The sequence below is a fragment of the Oncorhynchus mykiss genome, chromosome 16 (genome assembly GCF_057628025.1).
Source record: "Oncorhynchus mykiss isolate SJ-2025 chromosome 16, ASM5762802v1, whole genome shotgun sequence".
Lineage (NCBI taxonomy): Eukaryota > Metazoa > Chordata > Actinopteri > Salmoniformes > Salmonidae > Oncorhynchus > Oncorhynchus mykiss.
The window spans coordinates 10076466-10101138 of record NC_143037.1 but is presented as its reverse complement, the minus strand read 5'-3'; the positions used below and the strand labels follow the sequence as shown (position 1 = coordinate 10101138).

General features: G+C 43.6%; 1 protein-coding gene across 4 annotated transcripts in view; it reads right to left on the bottom strand.

Moving 5' to 3' along the window:
* Nucleotides 1–24594, bottom strand: part of llgl2 (LLGL scribble cell polarity complex component 2) — a 34311-nt gene extending 9717 nt beyond the window's left edge. For 2 of the 4 annotated variants that reach the window (XM_021564701.3, XM_021564704.3), the window contains exons 1-15: nucleotides 24279–24594; nucleotides 10044–10162; nucleotides 9408–9505; nucleotides 8751–8832; nucleotides 7091–7206; nucleotides 3145–3303; nucleotides 2623–2785; nucleotides 2409–2541; nucleotides 2217–2271; nucleotides 1950–2104; nucleotides 1652–1863; nucleotides 1236–1303; nucleotides 926–1079; nucleotides 614–718; nucleotides 157–252 (exon numbers count right to left, since the gene is read on the bottom strand). In XM_021564701.3, coding sequence (XP_021420376.2) covers nucleotides 157–252; nucleotides 614–718; nucleotides 926–1079; nucleotides 1236–1303; nucleotides 1652–1863; nucleotides 1950–2104; nucleotides 2217–2271; nucleotides 2409–2541; nucleotides 2623–2785; nucleotides 3145–3303; nucleotides 7091–7206; nucleotides 8751–8832; nucleotides 9408–9505; nucleotides 10044–10118 — 1671 coding nt within the window. In that variant the 5' untranslated portion in view covers nucleotides 10119–10162; nucleotides 24279–24594. Of the gene's footprint in view, nucleotides 1–156; nucleotides 253–613; nucleotides 719–925; nucleotides 1080–1235; nucleotides 1304–1651; nucleotides 1864–1949; nucleotides 2105–2216; nucleotides 2272–2408; nucleotides 2542–2622; nucleotides 2786–3144; nucleotides 3304–7090; nucleotides 7207–8750; nucleotides 8833–9407; nucleotides 9506–10043; nucleotides 10163–19384; nucleotides 19993–24278 lie in introns of those variants that run through there. The other 2 variants (XM_021564702.3, XM_090201861.1) reach the window with 1 other exon arrangement.
* Nucleotides 24595–24673: the final 79 nt, after the last annotated feature.

The following is a 24673-nucleotide window of genomic DNA, read 5'->3' as shown; positions in this document are numbered from 1 at the left end:
ATAGGGTCAAGATGGTTACAAAAAACGATATAGAACGTTACCCGAAACGTTATACAATGTATTGATCACTCATTGTCTCACTGAAATCCAATTAAATAAAATAAAATTGCATTGCAGTGTTTACGCAGATTTTTTATAACGCAACGTTGGTTTTACCTTCCAGCGGAAGCCCTCCTGTCCCTGTAGCAGGTCAGCTACCGTGGCCTCGACCGTCTGTTCTGCTGCCTCATCGTTCAGCTCTAACACCAGGATCTACGGAGGGGAGAGGTCAGACCGTCAGCGCCCTGTTCTGTTCTGTTAATGACAGATCATAGAGAAGACTGATGATCCAGTGCTCTATAAAGGACGGGAGACCAGTTTCATCACTTATCATATTACATTATAGGAGAGCCATGCAGACTGGGTCAGGAAAATGGGGCGTTCACTGAATGTGTGACTGTCCGTGAGCCAAATAGCCCCAGGAAAAGATTGGCGTGGGGAACGAAGACCTAGTGCCAAAGAATGTTGGAAATGAAGAAAACAGCAGCAGTAATGCCCAAATATAAACGCCGCTGCGCTTTGACTAACTGGCCACCAGAGGGAGTAGTGGTTGGTTTTCCCCTGGTCAACTCACCTGTCCAGCAGTGCCAGCTACAGTCAGGTAACCACTGTATTTACACAGGTGGATCTTCTGAACGCCCAGGCGAGGGTCGTCACTGTACGGGTCAAAACAACCCACCTGGGGGGGAGAAAGAGACGAGGGGGACATATTTAACACACCGTCTCTGGGTGTGATTCGGCTGGTTATTCATTCTGAGTCAGTAAACACACATTTCCTGTAAAACAAACACACCTTCCTACAGGGACACCATTATGTTATTACACACACACACACACACATCAGAATGGTGGTAACACTGGTTATTTATACACACACACACCCCACCTTTCTGAAAGGTGGCCACTCTCCCTCTGTGCACTGGTTCATGTTGTCATTGGGTTCTGCGTCAGTGAGGAACACCCCTGCCGTGCTCAGCTTGTACATGGGGTACAGACAGACTCCCGACGCGTCCCAGAAACGCACCGTGCCGTCCTCGTGCCTAGGAGAGAGGGAGGGAGGATATTAGGACACGTTTGTGAGGATTAACAACCAGAGAAATATGATTTTAACCCTTTGAAACCCTGTTCACGGTCTATACATAGATCCTATGTTAAGTGTTGGTAAAGAAACTGATGAGCTGTGAATGTCCACTGACCCTGTGAGAAGTAGGTCTCGCTGAGGAGCGTCGGGAGACAGGTTCTGTCCTCCTGTTATAGGCCACGGCTAGACAGAGGGAGAGAGAGAAGGGACAGGGGGAGAAAGAGGATGAGAGAAGGAGAGAGAGAAGGGACGGGGGAGAAAGAGGATGAGAGAAGGAGAGAAAGAAGGCACGGGGAAGAAAGAGGATGAGAGAGAGAGAAGGGACGGGGGGAAGAAAGAGGATGAGAGAAGGAGAGAGAGAAGGGACGGGGGAAGAAAGAGGATGAGAGAGTTTATTCAATTTGAGCGCCAATTCAGACTGACTTTCTGCTCAGGTGTTTGCATGTGTGCCTGTATGTGTGGTGCAGGAACTTGCTTGAGCAGTGTGTGTGTGTGTGTGTGTGTGTGTGTGTGTGTGTGTGTCTCAACAACCTTCTTAGAGTAGTGTGTGTTCTGCAGTGCTCCGGCAGACAGGACCCTCTCCCACATCTTCAGGGGTATAGCAGAGACATGGTGGGAGCAGGTGATGGCCGAACAGTGGAGAGGCACCAGGTACGGAGTCTGGATGACCGGCCACCCTTCAGTCTGGAGATCAATCACTACCAACTCCTCTTCTACTAAGACCACCAACGCACTGGGGTCGCCTGGACAGAGGGAGAGGGGTTAGACTGGGTGGGTGTGTGTGTGTGTGTGTGTGTGTGTGTGTGTGTGTATCCCCCTGCCTTGCTACCTGTATGGTCTGGTCCGTCTCTGATGACGAAGAAGTCGATGATTCTGGAGGTGAAGTCCAGAGCCACGTGTGTTTTACTGTGGATCACACTGATACAGTGTCTGTCTCCGTAGCTGGCCCGGGGCATGCCGCCACTGAGGAAGAGGAACGGAGGCCTGGACACACGGAGAAGACAGACGAGCTGATCTTTACACTTGGATTCATGTGGAACAGGTTGATGCAGCGAGAAGAAGGGGACAGACAGACAGACAAAAGAAAGAAACTCACCCTTGTTCTGTAGGGAGCTGGATGATTTTAGAGATGGCCTTACAGGGGAAGTGGCCTGCACGGGAGAGACAAACCATCCAGTCAATCAACTAACCCATTCAGCATTCAACCAATACCGTCCTCACTCCCGTCACTATGTTCTGTGAGGTTCAACAGAGAGGAACAGGACATCGACTTGTGATGCTCCCTCACCGTACGGTACTTCGGACTTCTCCGGTTCGCTCTGTGTCCCCTCCCCGGCCACCATCCAGCGACAGTAGCTCCCGTCGCTATGGGAACTGAGAACATGGCCACCGTCCTCCGTCCACCACACGCTCTCTAGTTGCTAGAGAGATACACAGCCAAACAGGAAGTCAAGTCCAGAGCCCTCGAAACCCAGACACCAACACAGAGACTCACACTGTACCTGAGTAGCGGGGATGTGTTTGACGGCTGAATGGCGCTCCAGGTCCCAGATGACCATGATGCCTCGTCCGTAGCCAATCAGAACCTGGCGTGGGTTGACGGGATTCTCCTGTAAGGACTCGACATGCTCCAAGCTCCTACGACCTCCATAGTCCTCTGGTAAACTACAGAGGGAGGGAACGGGGTTGGGTTTTAGCATCGTTATGGGTAGCCTAGTGGTTAGAGCGTTGGACTAGTAACCGAAAGGTTGCTGGTTCGAATCCCTGAGCTGGTCGATCTGCCCCTGAACAAAGCAGTTAATCCACTGTTCCCCAGTAGGCTGTCATTGTAAATAAGAAATTGTTCTTAACTAAATTGTCTAGTTAAATAAAAAAATAAAATGGATCAACTATGGTTGTGTACGTGTGTGAGAGAGAGAATGTCTGGTCGGTATTGACATCTGTTTAGGGGAAAAATATCTTCAACTCAGTGAGCCAATAAAAAGGCAGTACACTAGTTAGTGAGTGTGTGTGTGTGTGTGTACCTGTTGGTGACATTCTCCAGGCTAATGTTCCTCTCCTCTAGTTCTCTGAAGCCCGGTACCTCCACTACGAACACGTGTCCCCCCTCTGTTCCCAGAAACAACATGTCCCCAGAGGAGTGGGTCAGCACCGCCGTCACACGAGTCACACTGGGAGGAGCACTGACGGAGGGAACGAGAGATGGGTACAGTTAACAGGTTAAATCTGTCAAAGACCAAGTTCAAATAATCTGGGCAACTGGGGGAGGTTGAGGCCAACAAAACAAGTGTATTACAGTAAGACGAAATAGGACCCTAAAATACGATATTTAAAACTACTCCCTCAGACACTAGAGGCTACGGTATGATAAAACAATGAAAGCCAAATGACCTGCTCTATAGCGCAGGAGTATGAAGAACAATATTGTTATAAAGGAGGATGAAAACAAACAGTCAGAGGAAAAAGTCAAGGTGTTCATGAAACAATGTCAAGATGGCAGACCGGCGGATACAACTGGCTGACCGTTTCAGTGGCAGAGGGAATGCCCAGTCCCATAGCAGCTATGCTAACTCACTACCAAATGAAGAGAGCTGAACACATCCCCTTGTCTATTAATGAACGACTTCCCCGTGAAATAGTGGAGACAACGACGTGCCCAGTACCCCACTTTCAAAAGGCACCGAGCAGAGAAGCAGGATGCTCATGTAGTGGTCGATAAACTGTAGGTAAACAACCAAATGTTCAAGGACAGGAAGATTCCAACGTGGCTGTGAGTGATACCTACATCCTGTTGAAGTAGTCCCCCATAAAAACACTACCACATTACAATCATGGATTCATTTTTACAATTGTTTTACATTTTTATGCATGGACTTGTTTTATTAATGCATTACTGAACCATGGACTTGTTTTATTCATGCATTACGGAACCATGGACTTGTTTTATTCATGCATTACTGAACCATGGACTTGTTTTATTCATGCATTACTGAACCATGGACTTGTTTTATTCATGCATTACTGAACCCTGGACTTGTTTTATTAATGCATTACTGAACCATGGACTTGTTTTATTAATGCATTACGGAACCATGGACTTGTTTTATTCATGCATTACTGAACCATGGACTTGTTTTATTCATGCATTACTGAACCATGGACTTGTTTTATTCATGCATTACAGAACCATGGACTTGTTTTATTAATGCATTACTGAACCATGGACTTGTTTTATTAATGCATTACTGAACCATGGACTTGTTTTATTCATGCATTACGGAACCATGGACTTTACCAGGTTGGACATATGGGAAAGTGAATTGAACATGACGGACTTATCCTTTAAACATGTTTTATTAATGCATTACGGAACCATGGACTACATGTCATTTTCATTCAGGGGAGGCAAAGAAGGGTAAGGCTGACTTTAATGAATTGAATTTGTAGATTGCACAGGCAGTATATTAGAAATACCAAGGTAGTTTTGTTTGTTTGATATGTCCTAATTGTAGAGATTGGATATATTATGATTATATTATGGCCATTTTTGGCAGATGTGAATCGGAACTAAAATAATTTAAGATAATGTAATAAATATAAGGCATCCCGAGTGGCGCAGCGGTCTAAGGTACTGCGCTGCCTTCAGAGCCTTCACTACAGACCCGGGTTCGATCCCAGCTGTATCCCTTTATGGGTAGTGTGATGCGTAACATTTTTACTGGCAATCATTAATGGATGTTCCTTTTTGTCGGAATATAACAGGACATAATGAGGATATGAAATATGTCTCTGTTGATAGGCAGCGTGCAGGTGATGGACAAAGAACTGGTCTTTTCCCTCTTCATTTCCTCTAACATTTTAGAACAATCGGATCCAGAGAACTGTGCAGGTCGGGCTGACGAGGTTATAGCCTATCGGATCCAGAGAACTGTGCAGGTCAGGCTGACGTGCTTCTAGCCAATCGGATCCAGGGAACTGTGCAGGTCAGGCTGACGAGCTTATAGCCAATCGGATCCAGAGAACTGTGCAGGTCGGGCTGACGAGCTTATAGCCAATCGGATCCAGAGAACTGTGCAGGTCAGGCTGACGAGCTTCTAGCCTTGCCTTAATATGAGCATGAATCTACAATATTGTGCTGTTATTATTTCTAATTTAATCTCTATTTTTTCACTGATTTTCCCATGTTATTTGGTTAGTTCTCATAAAAAACACCAGATATACAATAGACATACGGGGCTTTGAACGTGTGAGTGAAGGGTGGCAGTATTGAATGATGTGATCATGGGACTGCCCATATTTCCCTCTGGCCTACGCCAATCGGCAGCCACGGGTTTGCCTTAGGACGCAAAGGTGCGTCATGATTCAAGGAGATGGTCTGATGGTCTTATTGATAACAAACCTACATTTAAAAAAAAAAAAAACACTTGATTCAACATGGCGTTTTTCAATTTAAATTATCATCCAAAATTCTTGCCACCAACAGAATGATTGATGTATATGCTTTCGGAAAGCATTCAGACATCTTGACTTTTTCCACATTTTGTTACATCCAGTCTTATTCTTTCAAAAAAAAATTCAATCTACACACAATACCACAATATTAAAAACAAAAATACCTTATTTACATAAAAGTATTCAGACCCTTTGCTATGAGACTTGAAATTAAGCTCAGGTGCATCCTGTTTCCATTGATCATCCTTGAGATTTGAATGAAATGCACCTGCGGTAAATTCAATTGATTGGACATGATTTGGAAAGGCACACACCCGTCTATAAAAAGGTCCCACAGTTGACAGTGCATGTCAGAGCAAAAACCTAGCTATGATGTCGAAGGAATCGTCCGTAGAGCTTCAGGGACAAGTCTCTGAATGTCCTTGAGTAGCCCAGCCAGAGCCTGGACTTGAACCCGATCGAACATCTCTGAAGAGACCCACAAATAGCTGTGCAGCAACACTCCCCCTCCAACCTGATAGAGCTTGAGAGGATCTGCAGACAAGAATGGGAGAAAATCCCCAAATACAGGTGTGCCAAGCTTGTAGCATCATACCAAAGAAGACTCAAAGCACCTCTGGCAGTGATTGAAGGGTATGAATCCTTAATTAAGTAAATGTGATATTTCCATTTATTTTTTATAAATTAGCCAAAAAAAAACATTTCAGCTTTGTCATTACAGGGTATTGTGTGTAGATTGATGAGAAAAAAAACAACTTAATACATTTTAGAATAAGGCTGTAACCTAACAAAATGTGGAAAAAGTCAAAGGGTGTGAATATTATCAGAATGCCCTGTATATGGAGCATACAACAATCTCAGCTCTGTAGATGTTGCTGATAAGAGACAGAATCACGTGATTATTTATTCTGGTATTGCCCCTATGTAGCTTGTGTCTGGTCACAGGTTCAGGAATGGTATAAAAAAATAATAATAATCACTACATTCAATGAAAATGAACCTTACAAATAGCAGTGTCGGGTGATTTGGAAAGACATTCAAATCAATAATATAATAATACTGGCAGGAAAGGTTCTCATCATTACCACAGTCTGTGGATACTATATGATTAAAAAGGCTCCAAACTCATGCTAAACATCAAGGAACAATTGAAATATATGGCACATGGATACCAAACGTGGTCTATGGTGATAGGTGGGATGGGCTGAGAGGTGGGATTAAAGAGCCCATGTTCGGTATAGTATTATTGTGCTGTGATTGCTGTATATAAAAAGTAACACAAATGTAAAAATGGATGTAAATGAAGCAGAAAAGCATTAAAAAAAAGTGTCCTCCAAAGAGGTTGGGGTGGTAAATAGACTATTTAAGGTGCATACGTGTTTGTCATTGAACGTGTGCATGTCACCATTTTCCATCGAGTTCTGTGCCTCTCAGTGCATCTCTTACCATGGCGATCCAACGAGTGTGTGAGAGAAATCAAGTCAGGAAGTGGTGGGGTGTATGTCGTGCGTGTCTCACCCCGGTGGTCCAGTAAGTGTGAAGCGTCCTGTCTCCAGCAGCTCAGAGACTCCGTGGTGAGCTCGGAGGGTCCACATGTGGAGACTGTTGTCATCCAACAGAGTCACCAAGTCAACCTATTCAACACAGACCAACCAGGGACGTTGGCCACAGCTTTACGACTAGCATTCCCAGCGATGTCAACAGGACCAGTAAATGGAGCACATGGCTAGTCACATACAGGACCCGACAGGAACATTTTTATAGAACTTTAAAAAGTTAGGAGCACAACATACAATCTAGGAGCACCAGAATACCTGTGTAATTGACTGAGATACAGCATAAAACAGGCCTATATGAATTCTAGCTACTTTTGAAGCAAGTTGTGCTATAAAGACATTTGATTATTAGAAAAAGCTGAAATGTTGAAAGAAAAACCTGTCAATGGTACGAGTCATCTGTGGAATATCGGTTTCGTGCATCAGTACTACCTATTGACATGCATGACATTTTACTCCGTCTCAAGTTAGTGAGTGACGACATGCAAGAGATCAGTCATTCATACAGATGATCATTGATCTTCTAAAATAAGATATGCCCTTTCCTTTTTGTCTGTGATGTTTAGGTGGTAAAGTTACCAGGAAGTTAGCAAGCTAGCTATTGAGAGAACACGACTGAGCAAGGTGTAAACAAATGCCCGTGAGTGATTCTGAAACGAGCAGCGACATGGTTTATGAACTGGGCCCCAAGAACTCACTTTTCGGTCCACCAGCCACTGTGGCCAATATATTTATTTGCGATAATAACAAAAGAGAATGTTCTCTGCTTTGTAAGCTTGTATTTTTGTGATTTCACCTAGTTTATCCTCCTTCAGGTTTTCACTCAAAATCATTCGATACAAAAAATACATTTAAATAGAAAAACAACCAAATTGGAAGTCCACAACAATGCTTACAGTACAGCAGGAAAATACTTTTTAGGTCTGGGGAAGAAAATCTTTTTGGGGAGGGTATAGTAGGGTATAGTTGGGGAGGGTATAGTAGGGTATAGTTGGGGAGGGTATAGTAGGGTATAGTAGGGTATAGTTGGGGAGGGTATAGTAGGGTATAGTTGGGGAGGGTATAGTAGGGTATAGTTGGGGAGGGTATAGTAGGGTATAGTTGGGGAGGGTATAGTAGGGTATAGTTGGGGAGGGTATAGTAGGGGAGGGTATAGTTAATAAAAAATATGGCACCTAAAGAAACTGGTGTTTGGCTGATAGTGTTGCTGAACTGCATGTCCAATAGCAGAGTTAGCAAAAACAAAAGACCACCCGATTGAAACTAATCATCATGTTGTCATATCATTCTGCCTACATGTAATTTGGAAGGTTTTCTGGGAAGGCCTTGAGAAATGACTGGCTGGCTACACTAAGTGGTAGACAGAGGGATTCCTGTGTCGTCTTCGTAAAGTTACCAGAAATACAAACATCCCCGATGCCTTCGTTCATATTCTTTACATGTAAGACCATTACTATCTGGGAGATTTCTCTTCCTGGTCACACTGGTGCTCCTAAAATAATCAGGATGCACAGAAAGTTAGTTTTTTCAGTAGCAGTTGTGAATGGAGCATGAGATAAGGGGTTGCCACAGCACTCTTCAGGCCTGTACAGTAGGTGTGTGTGTGGGGAGCAGCCACTCACCTGCTGTGGTAAGAAGTGGACCTGTGTGACGGCAGCGTTCTCATCATGTAGACCCATGAACTCTACACCTGGAGCCCCATAACTTACCTCGGGTTAAAGAACACACACACACACACCTGAAGCATGCCCCCCCCCCCCACACACACACCTGAAGCATTCATAGACTTACACACGTTTCTTTTACTACACTGTATTGAAAGGGTCCACATGCATCTACAGAAAGAGATTGTCTGTTCTGTCGGTCTTATCTGGCTGCCCTGCCAACGGCTAATATTACATTTATTCATAGGATTTGTTTTGTGTTAGAACCGAACAATGTGCCCCATTGTGTGAGTGGAGAGTTCTAATGATGGGTTATCGTAGGGAATGAAGGGGGAATAGCGTGCCGACTGGCTCCACACGGTCAATGAGCACGACTGTGTCAGATGAATCAACACGCACTAAAAACAGAGATACAGAAACACACACACACACACCACTGTGCCTGTCTGGTAGTCAGGGCTGAGCAACAGCCTGGAAAAATAACTCCACATAAACCGCTACCCTCTGCTTTAGCTGAGACAAACTGGGTCAAAAATGTTGACGCTTAAATGTTGCACTCTTACACAGCCATCCATCCAGCCAGCACTCTCCCTCTGAGTGTCTATTGAAGGATACAGTTTGATGGCGCCGGAGCGTGTGCCGATGGCCAGGAGCTGTAGGCTGGGACTGAAGACCAGAGCACTAGGCTGGTGGGGAAAACCATGCTCCACCGTCTATGGGGGAGTGGACGAGAGAGGGGGCCGAGAGGAGAGAGAGGGAAAAAACGAGGGGGAGCAAGAAAGAGGAGAGAAAATTAGAGGGGGAGAGAGAGGAAAGCGAGGAGAGAGAAATCTATTGGGTGAAATACCATCACAGCAGAAAGATGTGACCTGTTGCCAGAGAAGAGCAACCACCATTTTATATACAAGCCATATTTATGTTGATTTATTTCCCCTTTTGCACTGCAACTATTTGCACATCGTTACAAGTGTATATATACATAATACGACAATAGAAATGTCTATTCCTTTTACATTTTTTTTGTGAGTGTAATCTTTACTGGTTATGTAGGATTGTTTATTTCACTTTTGTTTATGATCTATTTCACTTGCTTTGGCAACGTTAACACATGTTTCCCATGTAAATAAAGCCCTTTGAATCGAGAGACGTTATAGAAACTGGCAGGACAAATCAACTGACAATTGTCTGGAATTGGGACCATAATCTTATTGTAGACATTGGAGATCAGATTGACTGGGTTCCAGCTCTTACCTTGTTGAACCCATAGAGCTCCTGTTTGATCCGATCTCTGTGGGACTCCTGTCCATGTCTCCTAAACCTCTTCATTCTCACTGGAATCTGAGGAGCACACAGGCCCAACCACTACACCTCTACAGAGGGAGAGAGGGAAGGGACAGAGATTAAGGAGGTATACAGGGAAGTATAATAGCCTATCAGAAGAGTCTCCACTCCCTATCTGAGGAACGTGGATGAGAGATAAAGAGAACATAAAACTTCCTGGAGGGGAAAAAAAAAGTAATTAAGGAAACAGAAACGAGGAAGTGAAGACTAACAACTAGGACAGAAAACTAAACAGGGGCTCCTGGAAAAACATGGCTCAGGTGGTGTGTGTCGGCCACTGACAGAGACGAGAGAAAGGGATTCCACAGGCGGAGCATGGCCTACTCTCCTGATGTCTGTGTGGGTCTCACACACACACTGCCCGAGGGGGAAGGGCTAGACACAGACAAGAGCTAGGGGTCAGGGAGAGACCATTGTTCTCCAACACACAGACGTTGACGAAAACACCTGTCACACAGACAAGAGGTTTCATCAGATAGAAAGAGGAAAGAGAAAGTGTCATTCTTTTCTTTATGAATAACATTTGCAGAACGTTTAGGGCGTAACGAACCATGACCCGATCACAACCCTTTGAAAGCAAAACTCCTGTAGACAGTTTAAAACCGCTGGATCTCATTGTACCGGGAAGAGGAAGGAAGAGTATTGACAGCTTTCTCTTAATCTCTACACATACCACTACATTTCCTAAGCCACATCGCGTGAGAGGCTATACTCACAGGCTGGTTAGATCATACTTCAGAGGTCTAATGTCTTCGTCTAGTGGTCTGACTGAACTCAACCCAGTGGTCTAAGGCTCAGAGAGTAGTCTGACTGAACTCCACCTCAGTGGTCTCCCTGGGTGACAACAAGAATGTCCCCCTCAAAAGACCCACAAAAACCCTACACAAAACAGGCTAGTGTTTCAGGTCTGTGTGATGATAAAGTTTTTTAAATTTAAATAATGGGAAAACTAGACTTCCATAAAAATGACAAATGATAATGTTGTAGGCCGGGATGAAAGTTCTGTCGTCTTGGCCGACTTAGTTGAGTCGAGACAGACATACTTTTGTTATTATTAACACCCTGATATCAGCTGCAGAACGCTGTTAGTCATTAGGCGTGTGAGGGATTATGGGATAGTGGAGGCCTGACTCACTCCCTCACTAAGTAAACTTCCTCATTTGGATCCTGCAGATGCAGTGGGATGAAGTGGTGCATTTAAGGATTTGGGGAGGGAAGGCTAAACTGAGCCGAGATCTGCAGCAAAGTAATAGGCTACATGAATTTATTTGAATAGAAGAGAGGCGATGCTTTAACACAGTCGCTCTTTAACATGGAGTGATTATGATTCTAGTTCTACCGGCTATTCTGTTCCTCTGTGTTCTCCAGTAGAGCAGCAGGGAAGGAGGATCTCCTAACGTAGGTTGGGTGGAAAAAGCAGGACCTTGGTTTCGGCATATGACGACCACCTTGGTCAGTCGACCCCCTATAGCGGTGCTTAGGCTGATGCCAACAGACTCAAGGGAGTACATACCCTACATCACCAGAAGAAAAACCCTCGCTGACTACATGATGAATAACTTTAGGCTTTCAACCAGTGTGACAGCAAGGCCTACCCAGTAATTAAACACTAGGCTCCCGTTGGAGCAGAGCAGTCAGTGCCGTTTAAGATGAGGGAGGACCATTCTTATTTTTATGACCATGGCAGCATATTACAGCATTAATAGGTTCAGTCTACTACATTGATACTAGATTTTCCCTATACCCATGATGAGGTTGCTACAACCTAGCCTATGAATGAAAGTTCACAATCTAGGAGCACACAGGTCGAGAGTCAACTACTCAGCACATTTATGCAGTGCTAGCTAGCTGTAGCTTATGCTTTCAGTACTAGATTAATTCTCTGATCCTTTGATTGGGTGAACAACGTCAGTTCATGTTGAAAGAGCTCTGATGGGTTGGAGGACGTCTTTCGAAAGTTGTCATAATTACTGTATAAGTCTAGGGAAGGGGGGTGTATCGAAGTCAATGTACCCAGAGGACAGAAGCTAGCTGTCCTCCGGCTACACCTCGGGGATACCCTATAGAGTGCCGTTGAGGCTACTGTCGACCACTGTAAAACAGTGTGTTGAGTATAGTTTTGTCTAAAAGGAATTGCTTTCAAACATTTCCCCATTTTTATGAAATTCACTGAGGAAGAGTCCTCCCCTTCCTCCTCTGATGAGCATCCATTGGAACAGAGTAGTGTTCAGAACGGTCAATTCTGCCTCGTTCTCTCACAGCTTTTCTTTCAGAGTACAGTAGGGTGGGAAAATGTGGCAAACTGAAAATGAGTGACTTATTCAAGGCTACAGTATAGATACAGAAATCATGTGCACGTAAGTCACACGTGACATATCCCAACAGACCTAGCCTAAATTTCCACTCATATCACTGTAGACAGTACTCAGTTAGGGGGAAGTATCTGTTCGTTACAAGGTTAGGGCCAGAAACTAAGTAGGAAACATCCCCATTGTCAGTGAGTGGACAACAGAGCCATTCTATTAGACTAACAGTGAAATCAGGTGTGGATTTTCCCAGGAATTCCTGAAGGACAGTGCAAATGGAATTTGGTTAAGAAATAGGTACACAGACAGGCGTGTCACATCGTCACACACACAGTAACCCTCTGCCAGGGCTGCTAAGCATTTAGTCACTATTTGATTGGTGTCATCAGAAATGACATCATCAGCGTTGTAGAAGAGCAAGGCAGGGCAATACGACAGGGTTCTCCAGAGGGGGGCGCTTAGTGTTGTAGAAGAGCAAGGCTGGCCTCTGCCCAGTACCCTGCCCTGAACCTTGGTGTTGTAGCTGGCCTCTGCCCAGTACCCTGCCCTGAACCTTGGTGTTGTAGCTGGCCTCTGCCCAGTACCCTGCCCTGCACCTTAGTGTTCTAGCCAGCTACCAGCTGGTACTCTGCCCTGCACCTTAGTGTTCTAGCCAGCTACCAGCTGGTACTCTGCCCTGCACCTTAGTGTTCTAGCCAGCTACCAGCTGGTACTCTGCCCTGCACCTTAGAGACTACTTTGCCCTATGCACATAGTTATTGAACACTGGTCACTTGTTTACATACCATTTCACCCAATGTACTTGTATATACACTGTATTCTAGTCCTGGCTCATCCTATGTAAACTTATTTTTGTATTGTGTGGTTACCGTTTATTTACTGCACTGTTGGAGCTCGAAACTATTACTGTGTTGCACCGACAACATTTGCAAATGTGTACGTGACCAATAAACTTCCATAATAAATTCACACCAATGTCAATAAAGCTTCATAGTCTTGAACATCCTTGACCAACAATGAGAGCGTTGTTGTTTTAAAGAGTGACTGTCCCTAACAAGCAACGATTTGAAAACAGCCTGGGGGCAGCGATATGAGTCAGAAAATATTATTTGAGTCACAATTTACTACAAAGTGTAAATAGTATAATTGGTCATAGTCTCACCCCCCCCCCCAAAAAAAAATGGGAGTTAAGAGATTAGAAAAAACAATTGTGTCACGGAATGATGGGTACCGCAACAGTTCTCCTTGGGTTGCGTTTATTTCAAACCTGCACCACAGCTGGCAGCACGGAAATCACCAGAAATTCAGAGTGCAGCTGCACGCGACCTGATCGTAATACCCATGGTCAATTTGGTTTGACATTCAATATCTATATGGGGCTCATTAGGGACCATCAGTAAATTACACAATGTACATGAGACAATTTGGGGAATTTCTTTTAAAATACCTAAACAGACCGTAAATGAACTCACTACAAACCATCACCCTCATGAACTTACGGAAATCCCAAATATCATGAATATATTGGAACTAGTGGATATATGGAGGCTTAAATATCCTGACCTAGTTGAATATACAGTCGTGGCCAAAACTATTGGCACCCTTGCACTTTTTCCAAATAATGCACCATTTCTTCCAGAAGTCTATTGAAATTAAAACATATTTTGGTATCCACATATGCATGTCTTCGGTATGCAGTTGAACTAAAAAAGAAATCAGAATAATTTACTAAAGCTTAGCTAATTCCAGAAAGAAATCCTAAAATGACCCAGACAATATTATTAGCACCATCTAGAAGTAGTTTGAATGAATTACATTTCAAGCAGGTGATTCTCATTTACTATGGAATTGAACTCACCTGTGGTAAGTTGCAGGTACCTGCAATATAAAAATCACTCATTCAACCAGTTTGAAAAGGGAAAATAACTCATTCTCCTGTTTTGTGTCACTGTGTGTACCGCAATGAGCATGGAGAGAATTCTCTAGTTATCTGAATAGGTCAGACTCAAGAGTGTCCATGCTTGGTACAATCTCAAGGCTACAAGTCCATCTCCAGAGACCTTGGTGTTCCTGTTTCCACCGTACGTAATGTTATCAACATGTTTAAGGCCCATGCCACTGTAGCCAACTTCACTGGACGTGGCCCAAAGAGAAAACCTGATGGAAGACAACAGTGAAGGATTGTTTGAATGGTGGATAAAGCACCTCAGTCAACTGCCACGCAGATTCAAGCTGACCTTCAGACACAAGGTACAACAGTTTCAAATTGTACCATCGCCAACTTAATGAAATGGGGTTATATGGTAGAAGACCCAGGAGGATCCCACAGTCACACATGGGGGTTCAGTGATGTTTTGGGGTTGCTTTACTGCCTCGGACACTGGGTTTGAATGTGTGCATGGCATCATGAAATCAGTAGAATACCAAGGCATTTTGGAGTGCAATGTTGGACCCAGTGTCAGAAAGCTGGGTCTCCGTCGAAGGTCATGATCTTCCAGCAGGACAATGACCCCAAACACAAAAGCACCCAGGAATGGATCAAGACAAAACACTGCTTTTCAGCAATGAGTCCAGATCTAAATCCCATTGAAAACTCATGGAGAGATCTGAAAACAGCAGTTGGGAGAAGGCACCCTTCAAATCTGGGAGAACTAGAGCAGAAGAGGAGCGGGCCAAAGTGCCAGTACAGGGGTGCAGGAAGCTCATTGATGGTTATAGGAAGCACTTGATTGCAGTTATTTTGACCAAAGCCTGTACTACCAAATATTAAGTCTAGGGTGTCAATGTAGTCAATGCTATGTTTACAGTGCCTTGCGAAAGTATTCGGCCCCCTTGAACTTTGCGACCTTTTGCCACATTTCAGGCTTCAAAAATAAAGATATAAAACTGTATTTTTTTGTGAAGAATCAACAACAAGTGGGACACAATCATGAAGTGGAACGACATTTATTGCATATTTCAAACTTTAACAAATCAAAAACTGAAAAATTGGGCGTGCAAAATTATTCAGCCCCCTTAAGTTAATACTTTGTAGCGCCACCTTTTGCTGCGATTACAGCTGTAAGTCGCTTGGGGTATGTCTCTCAGTTTTGCACATCGAGAGACTGAATTTTTTTCCCATTCCTCCTTGCAAAACAGCTCGAGCTCAGTGAGGTTGGATGGAGAGCATTTGTGAACAGCAGTTTTCAGTTCTTTCCACAGATTCTCGATTGGATTCAGGTCTGGACTTTGACTTGGCCATACTAACACCTGGACATGTTTATTTTTGAAGCATTCCATTGTAGATTTTCTTTATGTTTTGGATCATTGTCTTGTTGGAAGACAAATCTCCGTCCCAGTCTCAGGTCTTTTGCAGACTCCATCTGGTTCTCTTCCAGAATGGTCCTGTATTTGGCTCCATCCATCTTCCCATCAATTTTAACCATCTTCCCTGTCCCTGCTGAAGAAAAGCAGGCACAAACCATGATGCTGCCACCACCATGTTTGACAGTGGGGATGGTGTGTTCAGTGTGATGAGTTGTGTTGCTTTTACGCCAAACATAACATTTTGCATTGTTGCCAAAAAGTTCAATTTTGGTTTTATCTGACCAGAGCACCTTCTTCCACATGTTTGGTGTGTCTCCCAGATGGCTTGTGGCAAACTTTAAACAACACTTTTTATGGATATCTTTAAGAAATGGCTTTCTTGCCACTCTTCCATAAAGGCCAGATTTGTGCAATATACGACTGATTGTTGTCCTATGGACAGAGTCTCTCACCTCAGCTGTAGATCTCTGCAGTTCATCCAGAGTGATCATGGGCCTCTTGGCTGCATCTCTGATCAGTCATCTCCTTGTATGAGCTGAAAGTTTAGAGGGACGGCCAGGTCTTGGTAGATTTGCAGTGGTCTGATACTCCTTCCATTTCAATATTATCGCTTGCACAGTGCTCCTTGAGATGTTTAAAGGTTGGGAAATCTTTTTGTATCCAAATCCGGCTTTAAACTTCTTCACAACAGTATCTCGGACCTGCCTGGTGTGTTCCTTGTTCTTCATGATGCTCTCTGCGCTTTTAACGGACCTCTGAGACTATCACAGTGCAGGTGCATTTATACAGAGACTTGATTACACACAGGTGGATTGTATTTATCATCATTAGTCATTTAGGTCAACATTGGACCATTCAGAGATCCTCACTGAACTTCTGGAGAGAGTTTGCTGCACTGAAAGTAAAGGGGCTGAATACATTTTTTTGTTAAATAAGTTTTTGATTTGTTAAAAAAGTTTGAAATATCCAATAAATGTCGTTCCACTTCATGATTGTGTCCCACTTGTTGATTCTTCACAAAAAAATACAGTTTTATATCTTTATGTTTGAAGCCTGAAATGTGGCAAAAGGTCGCAAAGTTCAAGGGGGCCGAATACTTTCGCAAGGCACTATTTTCTGATTTAAATGGACATTAAGTTCTGAATCAAAAACATATTCTGTAATAACAGCGAAATAAAGAATTGCGGAGACCAAAAACTTGTGAGTTACTTGAAAAAAGTAATACATATTTTTGGCCACGACTGTACATCGCGGAGGCTCAATCAAGCTAGTCATCTTGACTACTTTTAGGTAATTCTCACTGGCACCAAAAGATTAAAAAGTGTTGATAAGGGAGATTATCAGATATTGGAGGCACCTTAAACTTTAGTGTTGTGATTTTTAAAGCAAAATGCATAGCGCATATAATAATAAAAAATAAAAAGGTATTATTGGATATTATTCATCCTTTTTCTCTTCCACCTGGACGATACATTGGAGATAATATAAGACAATAACTGGAAACAATAGAACAGTGAAATATTCTGGTATTCATAGCTGGCTTTGAAAAGGCTTTTGATAAAGTAGGTCTGGAATTTATATATTAATGCCTGGAATAGTTCAATTGGAGAATTTATACAATGGGTTCAAGTTAAGTACAGTGAGCCTATGTGTAAACTAATAAATAATGGCTACTTCTCAGAAAGTATTAGTCTGTCAAAAGGAGTAAAACAAGGTAGTCCACTAATCGGAATTTCTATTTATTAGGGCCATCAAAATGTTAGCTATTAAAAAAATCTGATCCAACAATAATATCAAGGGGCTAGAAATCCTAGTCTTAACAAGTTGTCCAGAAGGGTGGGTGACTATTTTCAAACGCTTGCCACGTGTGAACACACCCACATTAAACCACCCTCTAAAGACAACTCAGTTGGCTTCAGTCATGGCCGCTGTACTCCTTAATGACCAAGCCCCAAAACCGAGGCCAAATCAATCAAGTTCAGCCCCCCTTTAAGAAAGAGTAGGGGCTATATGCAGGTGATATGGCTGTATCTTATGACTCTTTGGGTTGGGCAGTATGCATATTTTCATATCGGAGCAGCATCTGTAGAGTCTTCAGTCACTAGGGCAACGGGCCTTATCTGCTTAAAGAAGATGGGGGGGGGAGCAGACAGGCGGAGAACAGAGAGGAAAAACTCAAGATCAAGATAGGAGTGGCAGCTGCACAGACAAGTCATCCAAAGGGCTTTGAACTTCTCAAACACGGCAGAAAGCCAACAATATGATGCCCCGTCACCTTATTAATTCATCCGCTTACTTAGATAACGCAGATTTATGCATTTTTCCACACAGGAAACAAAGAACGTAATAGAAATATCTTGCAGCGTTTTATAAACGCAGATCTAAAATGGTTCGTATGGTAATTTCTGCTCGGCATCTGACTCATTTTGTGCTTCAGTTTCACTTCACTCAGATGACAATTAACGAACAGGCAATCTAACAGCAGACAGTGCTGACTGATGTGTAGCTACTTTTCTCTTGGTGTAGCCAAGACCCAAGTTTAACTTGAAGCAAAAACAATAGGAAATATAGTTCACTACATTTCTTCTATGGTAAACATAATAAGATGGGAATGCATCGTTTTCGAAAAACATTCTTTGCTTTATCATTTACTTGTGTGGCTGCTAGCCAAATAGTGTCGCACTTCTGTTAACTGATGAATTATGCTGTTTTCTGTGAAGGGAAACTATAGTTGGACGTCCATGATCACGCTATTGAAGAAAAATCAAAAATCTTTACTTTCAATTTAAATGCGACTCATTAATACACAGCTGGACTCACCTGCTCCTGCTTTCTCCCGTTGTGCCATTTACAAACACCTGGCTCAACATCAAATAAAGCGACAGGTGAACTGAAGAACGCCGTCTGCTTTCTCTCCTAACATATTGCGCAAGATGACTGCATTTACCTTTAAAAGGTATTTACTTAAAATAACAACAAATATTCAAATGTATTGAAAAACGTCAAATAAATTGATTCAATGGCACTGAATACCACGGTATACACGGTACACCGCCCAAGCCTGATGACTAAGACAAAATTAATATTACATTCTTCTGAAATACCTGGTTACGGGGAACTCACACCCATTCTTGGTTAGTTCGCAAACCCTCAAAACGTGACATCATCAAATTCCCAGCATTCTATCAACTTGAACCATCAGACAGGTGAGAGAGATGTCAGAGGGAGAAAAAAACACTCTAACGTGTCTGGACAGGGCACCAACACTGCCCGCAAACTAGGCTAAATAACATACTACTACTACTACTACCAGAGCCCCGTCTTGAAAACAACATAGCTGGCATTCTGCTTCAGACCAAGTTGCCAGGAAATGAATGCTATCTTAAATATTCTACTTATATTCTTATGCAATCGCCAGCTATGTCAGGGCTTTAAATGTAAAATACACTACTAATAAGTTACTTCCATGGAACAGGCTCATGAGTCAAAACAAATAGTAGATCAACCCAGAAGAGGGAAATTACCCGTTGTTATAAGTGTGGCTAGAAAACTCAAATGAGCCTAATTTGCTCTCTCTCACACACATATACAACCTGTCTGACAAGTGCAGGAATCAACAATACAGTCGAGGTGAATTACCTGTGTTGGCAAGAAAACACCTCTCCCGTCCTCCTCCCAATCCCTTCCCTCGCTCACAGCATAAAGGAGGTGCTCTCCCTCAGTGTCAGTTACCCTCTCCTCTGATCCCTCTTCTCTAAGAAAGAGGGGGGCTTTTAGAGTCTCACTGACCCACATAAAAATGTAGTCACGCTTCCTGGTGAATTTGGAAATAGACTCTTAACCGTCGGCCTAAGAAGCCAGAAGAGCGGAACGTTTAGTCGGCCTGCACGAGCATTACATCCAACCATTAGAGAGAGAAACGGAAGGCTGTGTAAAGCTAGTACAGTCTGAACCATAGTCCCTCGTTGCAGGTCTATTCTTAGTGATGACCCGACTCCCACTCACTCACTTCACAGTCAGCATGAACTGATGTGGCCTGCATGTTCCAATACTGTAGAAACCTATTGCCTTGGTTGAGGTAGTGTCGGCCTAAATCACTGATCTGACGAGGTTGAATAGGTAAAACCAACAACTCGACGAGAACCTTTAATTTCACGGGTAACTAGATCAAGGAACAATGCGTTCACTGGGACTCACAGTACCACAGCAGTGAGAGGCTGCTCTTCTCACCGTGTCAGTCTAAGGACAGAAACAAGATAATGTCTGGGTGTGGTCGGCAGGATGTCAGACAGCGCCGCTCAACCCCTCTTTCCGGTAATCACAATTCACAAATTGGCCATGTTGGGGTATGGTGACGCTGCTACTAGCTGTATAATTGCTCATAACCCACTGTGTGGAGTAGAGTGCACACGGACATTATCATCCCCTTGAGGGATGTTTGATGGTGGCATAATGCGTCAAGAGAAGCGTTTAACAGACTGGGTAGCGTAGGGCCTACAGAGTCTTGACTATAGACAGAGGAATTACAGTCCTCCCAAACACCTACAAGGGAATACGCTACCTTGTCTAGTTGCTCATCTTTTACAGTTGGCCTACTTTCTGACGCTTTAGTTCGCTACCTAGAAATGGCAGCTAGAGGCTTTAGTAAAACAAGAGAGGTATGTTCACAGAGACTCTGCTTCCTCTCACGTCTCACTGGCTAACCACAGACAACTTCTCCTGCGAGCTAAACGGTTCCACATTGGCAAACAGGAGTCGGCCTAACTAGGACAGTCTACGGCATGTGGGCTTAACGAGCCACCGACAGGACACAGTTCAGTAAGGGAGTGTGCCTAGGCCACTCGACACAGGCTTGATGGGGTCATGTTTTAGCTTGTAAACCTATGAGGGCCTGTTGTTGCCCTTGTACAGTTGAGGAAACTTAGGTTGAAAGTGAAAGTTAGACAGGTGAGATGTGGAGTTTGTTTGGAGAATGAAAGTGGTCACTGGTTAGTCAGTTGATCATTGTTTTGTAAACTTCCTGTATCTGTCCATCATTGTATGCTTTCTTGTCATTCAACACTTGGCTAAGTAGTAAGCGCCCCTATCGTGGTCTATAGAGCTACTCTAATGAAAACAAACAGCCATAGAGATTCCATCTCTACGTTTCCTTGGCTTTCCTTATCAAGACTGATCTACAATTTTGTGACAGGCGGTTGTTTTGATTGGAGAGTAAGCCTCGTTTCAGGTCGAAGTTTATCATGTCCCAACAGCTGTGGTATGCTGGGAACAAAGGGGTGTTTGTTTGGCTAGCACAGCTGCAGGTGGGAATGAAGGAGTGGGCAGTGCCAGTGGACTGTCTGTCCTTTAGTAGTAGCCTGTCTGTCCTAGTCTTTTTTTCCCCATGCATAGAAACCTATAGAAGCCAAATTATTTAGGTAGTGGGGGGCAATTGAGCAAGGTGAGGGGTGAGGTACACCATGTCATAGTGGTAAGAATACACTGGCATGTTCAAAGGAACAGCAAGCTTGACTCATTGGGTAAATAGAAAATGAGTGCAAATTAATTACTGCATATTTCCATTGGTTTAATAGAACTGCAAACAGATGACAGGCAGTTGACAGACTGACTCACTGTCCCGTGAATACAATCCTATTCTCACTGTTACCAGAGCCAAGAATAAAGTGGCGGTCATGTTTGACCCAAAACAGTCCTGTGCTATGGACATTGGTCCTGAGGGCAAGATTGATGTAATTTTGGTCATGAATTAATCCAAACCGGTCAAACTGGTGTAACAAACTATTTACCCCAACTCCATGCCCCCTCCCTCCCAAAACAGACAATTACTCATTGATGGAAACCCTGCTCTACCGTCATCTCAAAACTCTCTCAACCTGCGAGCCGGGGAGACACGCCTTGCTCCTTAGTCCCTTACCAACTCCAACTCTTTCCTTAAAATACATTTAAAAAAACAAGATCAGCTTTAAAAATATCTTTGTCAGTTTCTCCCCCATGGAGAAACAAAATCAGTTATTAGCATAATTTCCTGTTACTTTTTAAACTAGATTCATATCATACATCGTAAGTTACATCACATTCACATTACCAGCCAAAAGTGGACACCACCTCATTCAAGGGGTTTTTATTTGTACTATTTTCTACATTGTAAAATAATAGTGAAGACATGAAAACTATGAAATAGCACATATGGAATCACAAAGTGTTAAATCATATATAAAATAGCCCTAACACAGCCTGGAAGTGTGTTGGTTGGTCATTGTCCTGTTGAAATACAGATGACAGTCCCACTAAACACAAACCAGATGGGATGGCATGTGACTGTGGGAGCAATGCTGTTTAAGTGTGCCTTTAAATTCTAAATAATTCACTGACAGTGTCACCAGCAAAGCACCATCACACCTCCTCCACGCTTCAGTGGGAACCATGCATTCGGAGATCATCCGTTCACCTACTCGGCATCTCACAAAAGACACGGCGGTCGAAACCCAAAATCTCAAATTTGGACTCATCAGACCAAAGGACAGATTTCTACCGGTATAATGTCCATTGCGCGTCTTTCTTGGCCCAAGCAAGTCTCTTCTTATTGGTGTCCTTTAGTAGTGGTTTCTTTGCAGCAATTCGACCATGAAGGCCTGATTCACACAGTCTCCTCTGAACAGTTGATGTTGAGATGTCCGTTACTTGAACTCGGTGAAGCATTTATTTGGGCTGCAATCTGACGTGCAGTTAACTCTAATGAACTTGTCCTCTGCAGCAGAGATAACTTGGGCTTCCTTTCCTGTGGTGGTCCTCATGAGAGCCAGTTTCATCATAGCGCTGGATGGTTTTTGCAACTGCATTAGAAGAAACTTTCAAAATTAGGCCTGGATTACAGTCAGCGTTCCAATTAATCCCAAAGGTGTTTGATGGGTTTGAGGTCAGGGCTCTGTGCAGGCGAATCAAGTTCTTCCACATCGATTTCGATGATCCCTTTCTGTATGGACCTCGCTTTGTCATGCGGAAACAGGAAATGGCCTTCCCCAAACTGTTGCCACAAAGTTGGAAGCACAGAATCATCTAGAATGTCATTGCATGCTGTAGCGTTAAGATTTTCCTTCACTGGAGCTAAGGGGCCTAGCCCGAACCATGAACAACAGCCCCAAACCATTATTCCTCCTCCAAACTTTACAGTTGGCACTATGCAGTCGGGCAGGTAGGGTTCTCCTGGCTTCCGCAAAACCCAGAGTTGTCCGTTGGAATGCCAGATAGTGAAGTGCAATTCATCACCCAAGAGAGGGCATTTCTACAGAGTCTAAATGGCAGTGAGCTTAACACCACTCCAACTGACATTTGGCATGGTGATCTTAGGCTTGTGTGCAGCTGCTCAGCCATGGAAACCCATTTCATGAAGCTCCTGCTGAACAGTTATTGTGCTGATTTTGCTTCTAGAGGCAGTTTGGAACTTGGTTGTGAGTGTTGCAACCGAGGACAGACAATATTTACACACCACAGCACTCAGTGGTCCCATTCTGTGAGTTTGTGTGGCCTACCACTTCACTGCTGAGTTGTTCTTGCTCCAAGACATTTCCACTTCACAAGAACAGTGCTTACAGTTGAAAGGGGCAGCTCTAGCAGGGCAGAACTTTTACAAACTGACTTGTTGGAAAGGTGGCATCCTATGGCAGTGTCACATTGAAAGTCACAACTCTTCAGTTAGGCCATTCTACTGCCAATGTTTGTATATTGAGATTGCAAGGATGTGTGCTTGATTGTATACACCTGTCAGCAACGGGTGTGGCTGCAAAAGACGAATCCACTACTTTGAAGGGGTGTCCACATACTTGTTAGTATGTGTATATATATAGCTATATATTAAATCGAAAGTCAAGACCTCCCCATCAGCAAGCTGACTAAAAACGTGAATTGTTTGTGATGACCATGGAGTTTGTTTAGTTATTTCAACTGGCCAATTAAACTCAAAAAGGCACGATTTCGTCCATCGTAAACCGTGGGGGTTGAGTGTAGTCGGCTAAGAACTAGTTATTTTACCAACTTGTGCAGCAAATAAGTTAGCTGGCCAATTTGCTAGTTAGCCAAAAGCTGCTTGTTTCAGTCCCTTGTATAGAAAAGTCAAAAATTATATTATTATTATATGCGTTTTAGGTTTACAGACCCTTTCCCTCCTGGACGTTGAATGGAATGAATGGCTTGGCAGCGGATAACCAACAACACTGTCGAGCTAACCTAGTTAAAAAGTTAGTTAGCCAGCTAGTTAACCATTCATCACAAGATGATAGCTGGCAAATCAAGAGAAAGTTACCTAGTAGCTAGCTAGTTTAACCAGCTAGTTAGCATGTACCCGTGTTATCCCCAAGTCCCTTAGCAACAATACATACGTTGACTTAAACTCAAAACAGTAGCTGGAAATTCATCTTGCCCAATCATAATTTGATAACATAACTAGCTGTCTAGGTTGTTATTTGGCTAGCTAACGACAGGCTACAGCACCTGTAGAAGCGACACTCCTCTTTTGCTCGGGCCCTTTGAAACTCACCTTACTCCGAACCGTGTCCACTACGCTTTCACCCGCTAATTCACACCGCTTGGTCGGCGTCCAGTTCTGCCACGTCTCAACTTCCCTAACCAATATAACATCGAATCGGAGTCCCAAAGCACGTCGTCGGCTTGTCTTGAAATACGTTAAGTCGGATCCTGTGTTTGTTTGGTAGCTATTCCACTTTTATTTCCTTTGCCCAGCCAAGGCAGCCTCGATGTTTCCTGATGATGCCCCTGACCCACAGAGCGCAACTTGACTGGCTAGCCTCGTCTGAGTAACTCCTCCTTTCACCTCCCCTTCCGGGATACGAATCATCAGGGGAGGGGAGGGGGAGGGGGGGGCATGAGCAAAGAAATGGGTTTGGCTCCAAATGTAATATAAAAATAATTTCC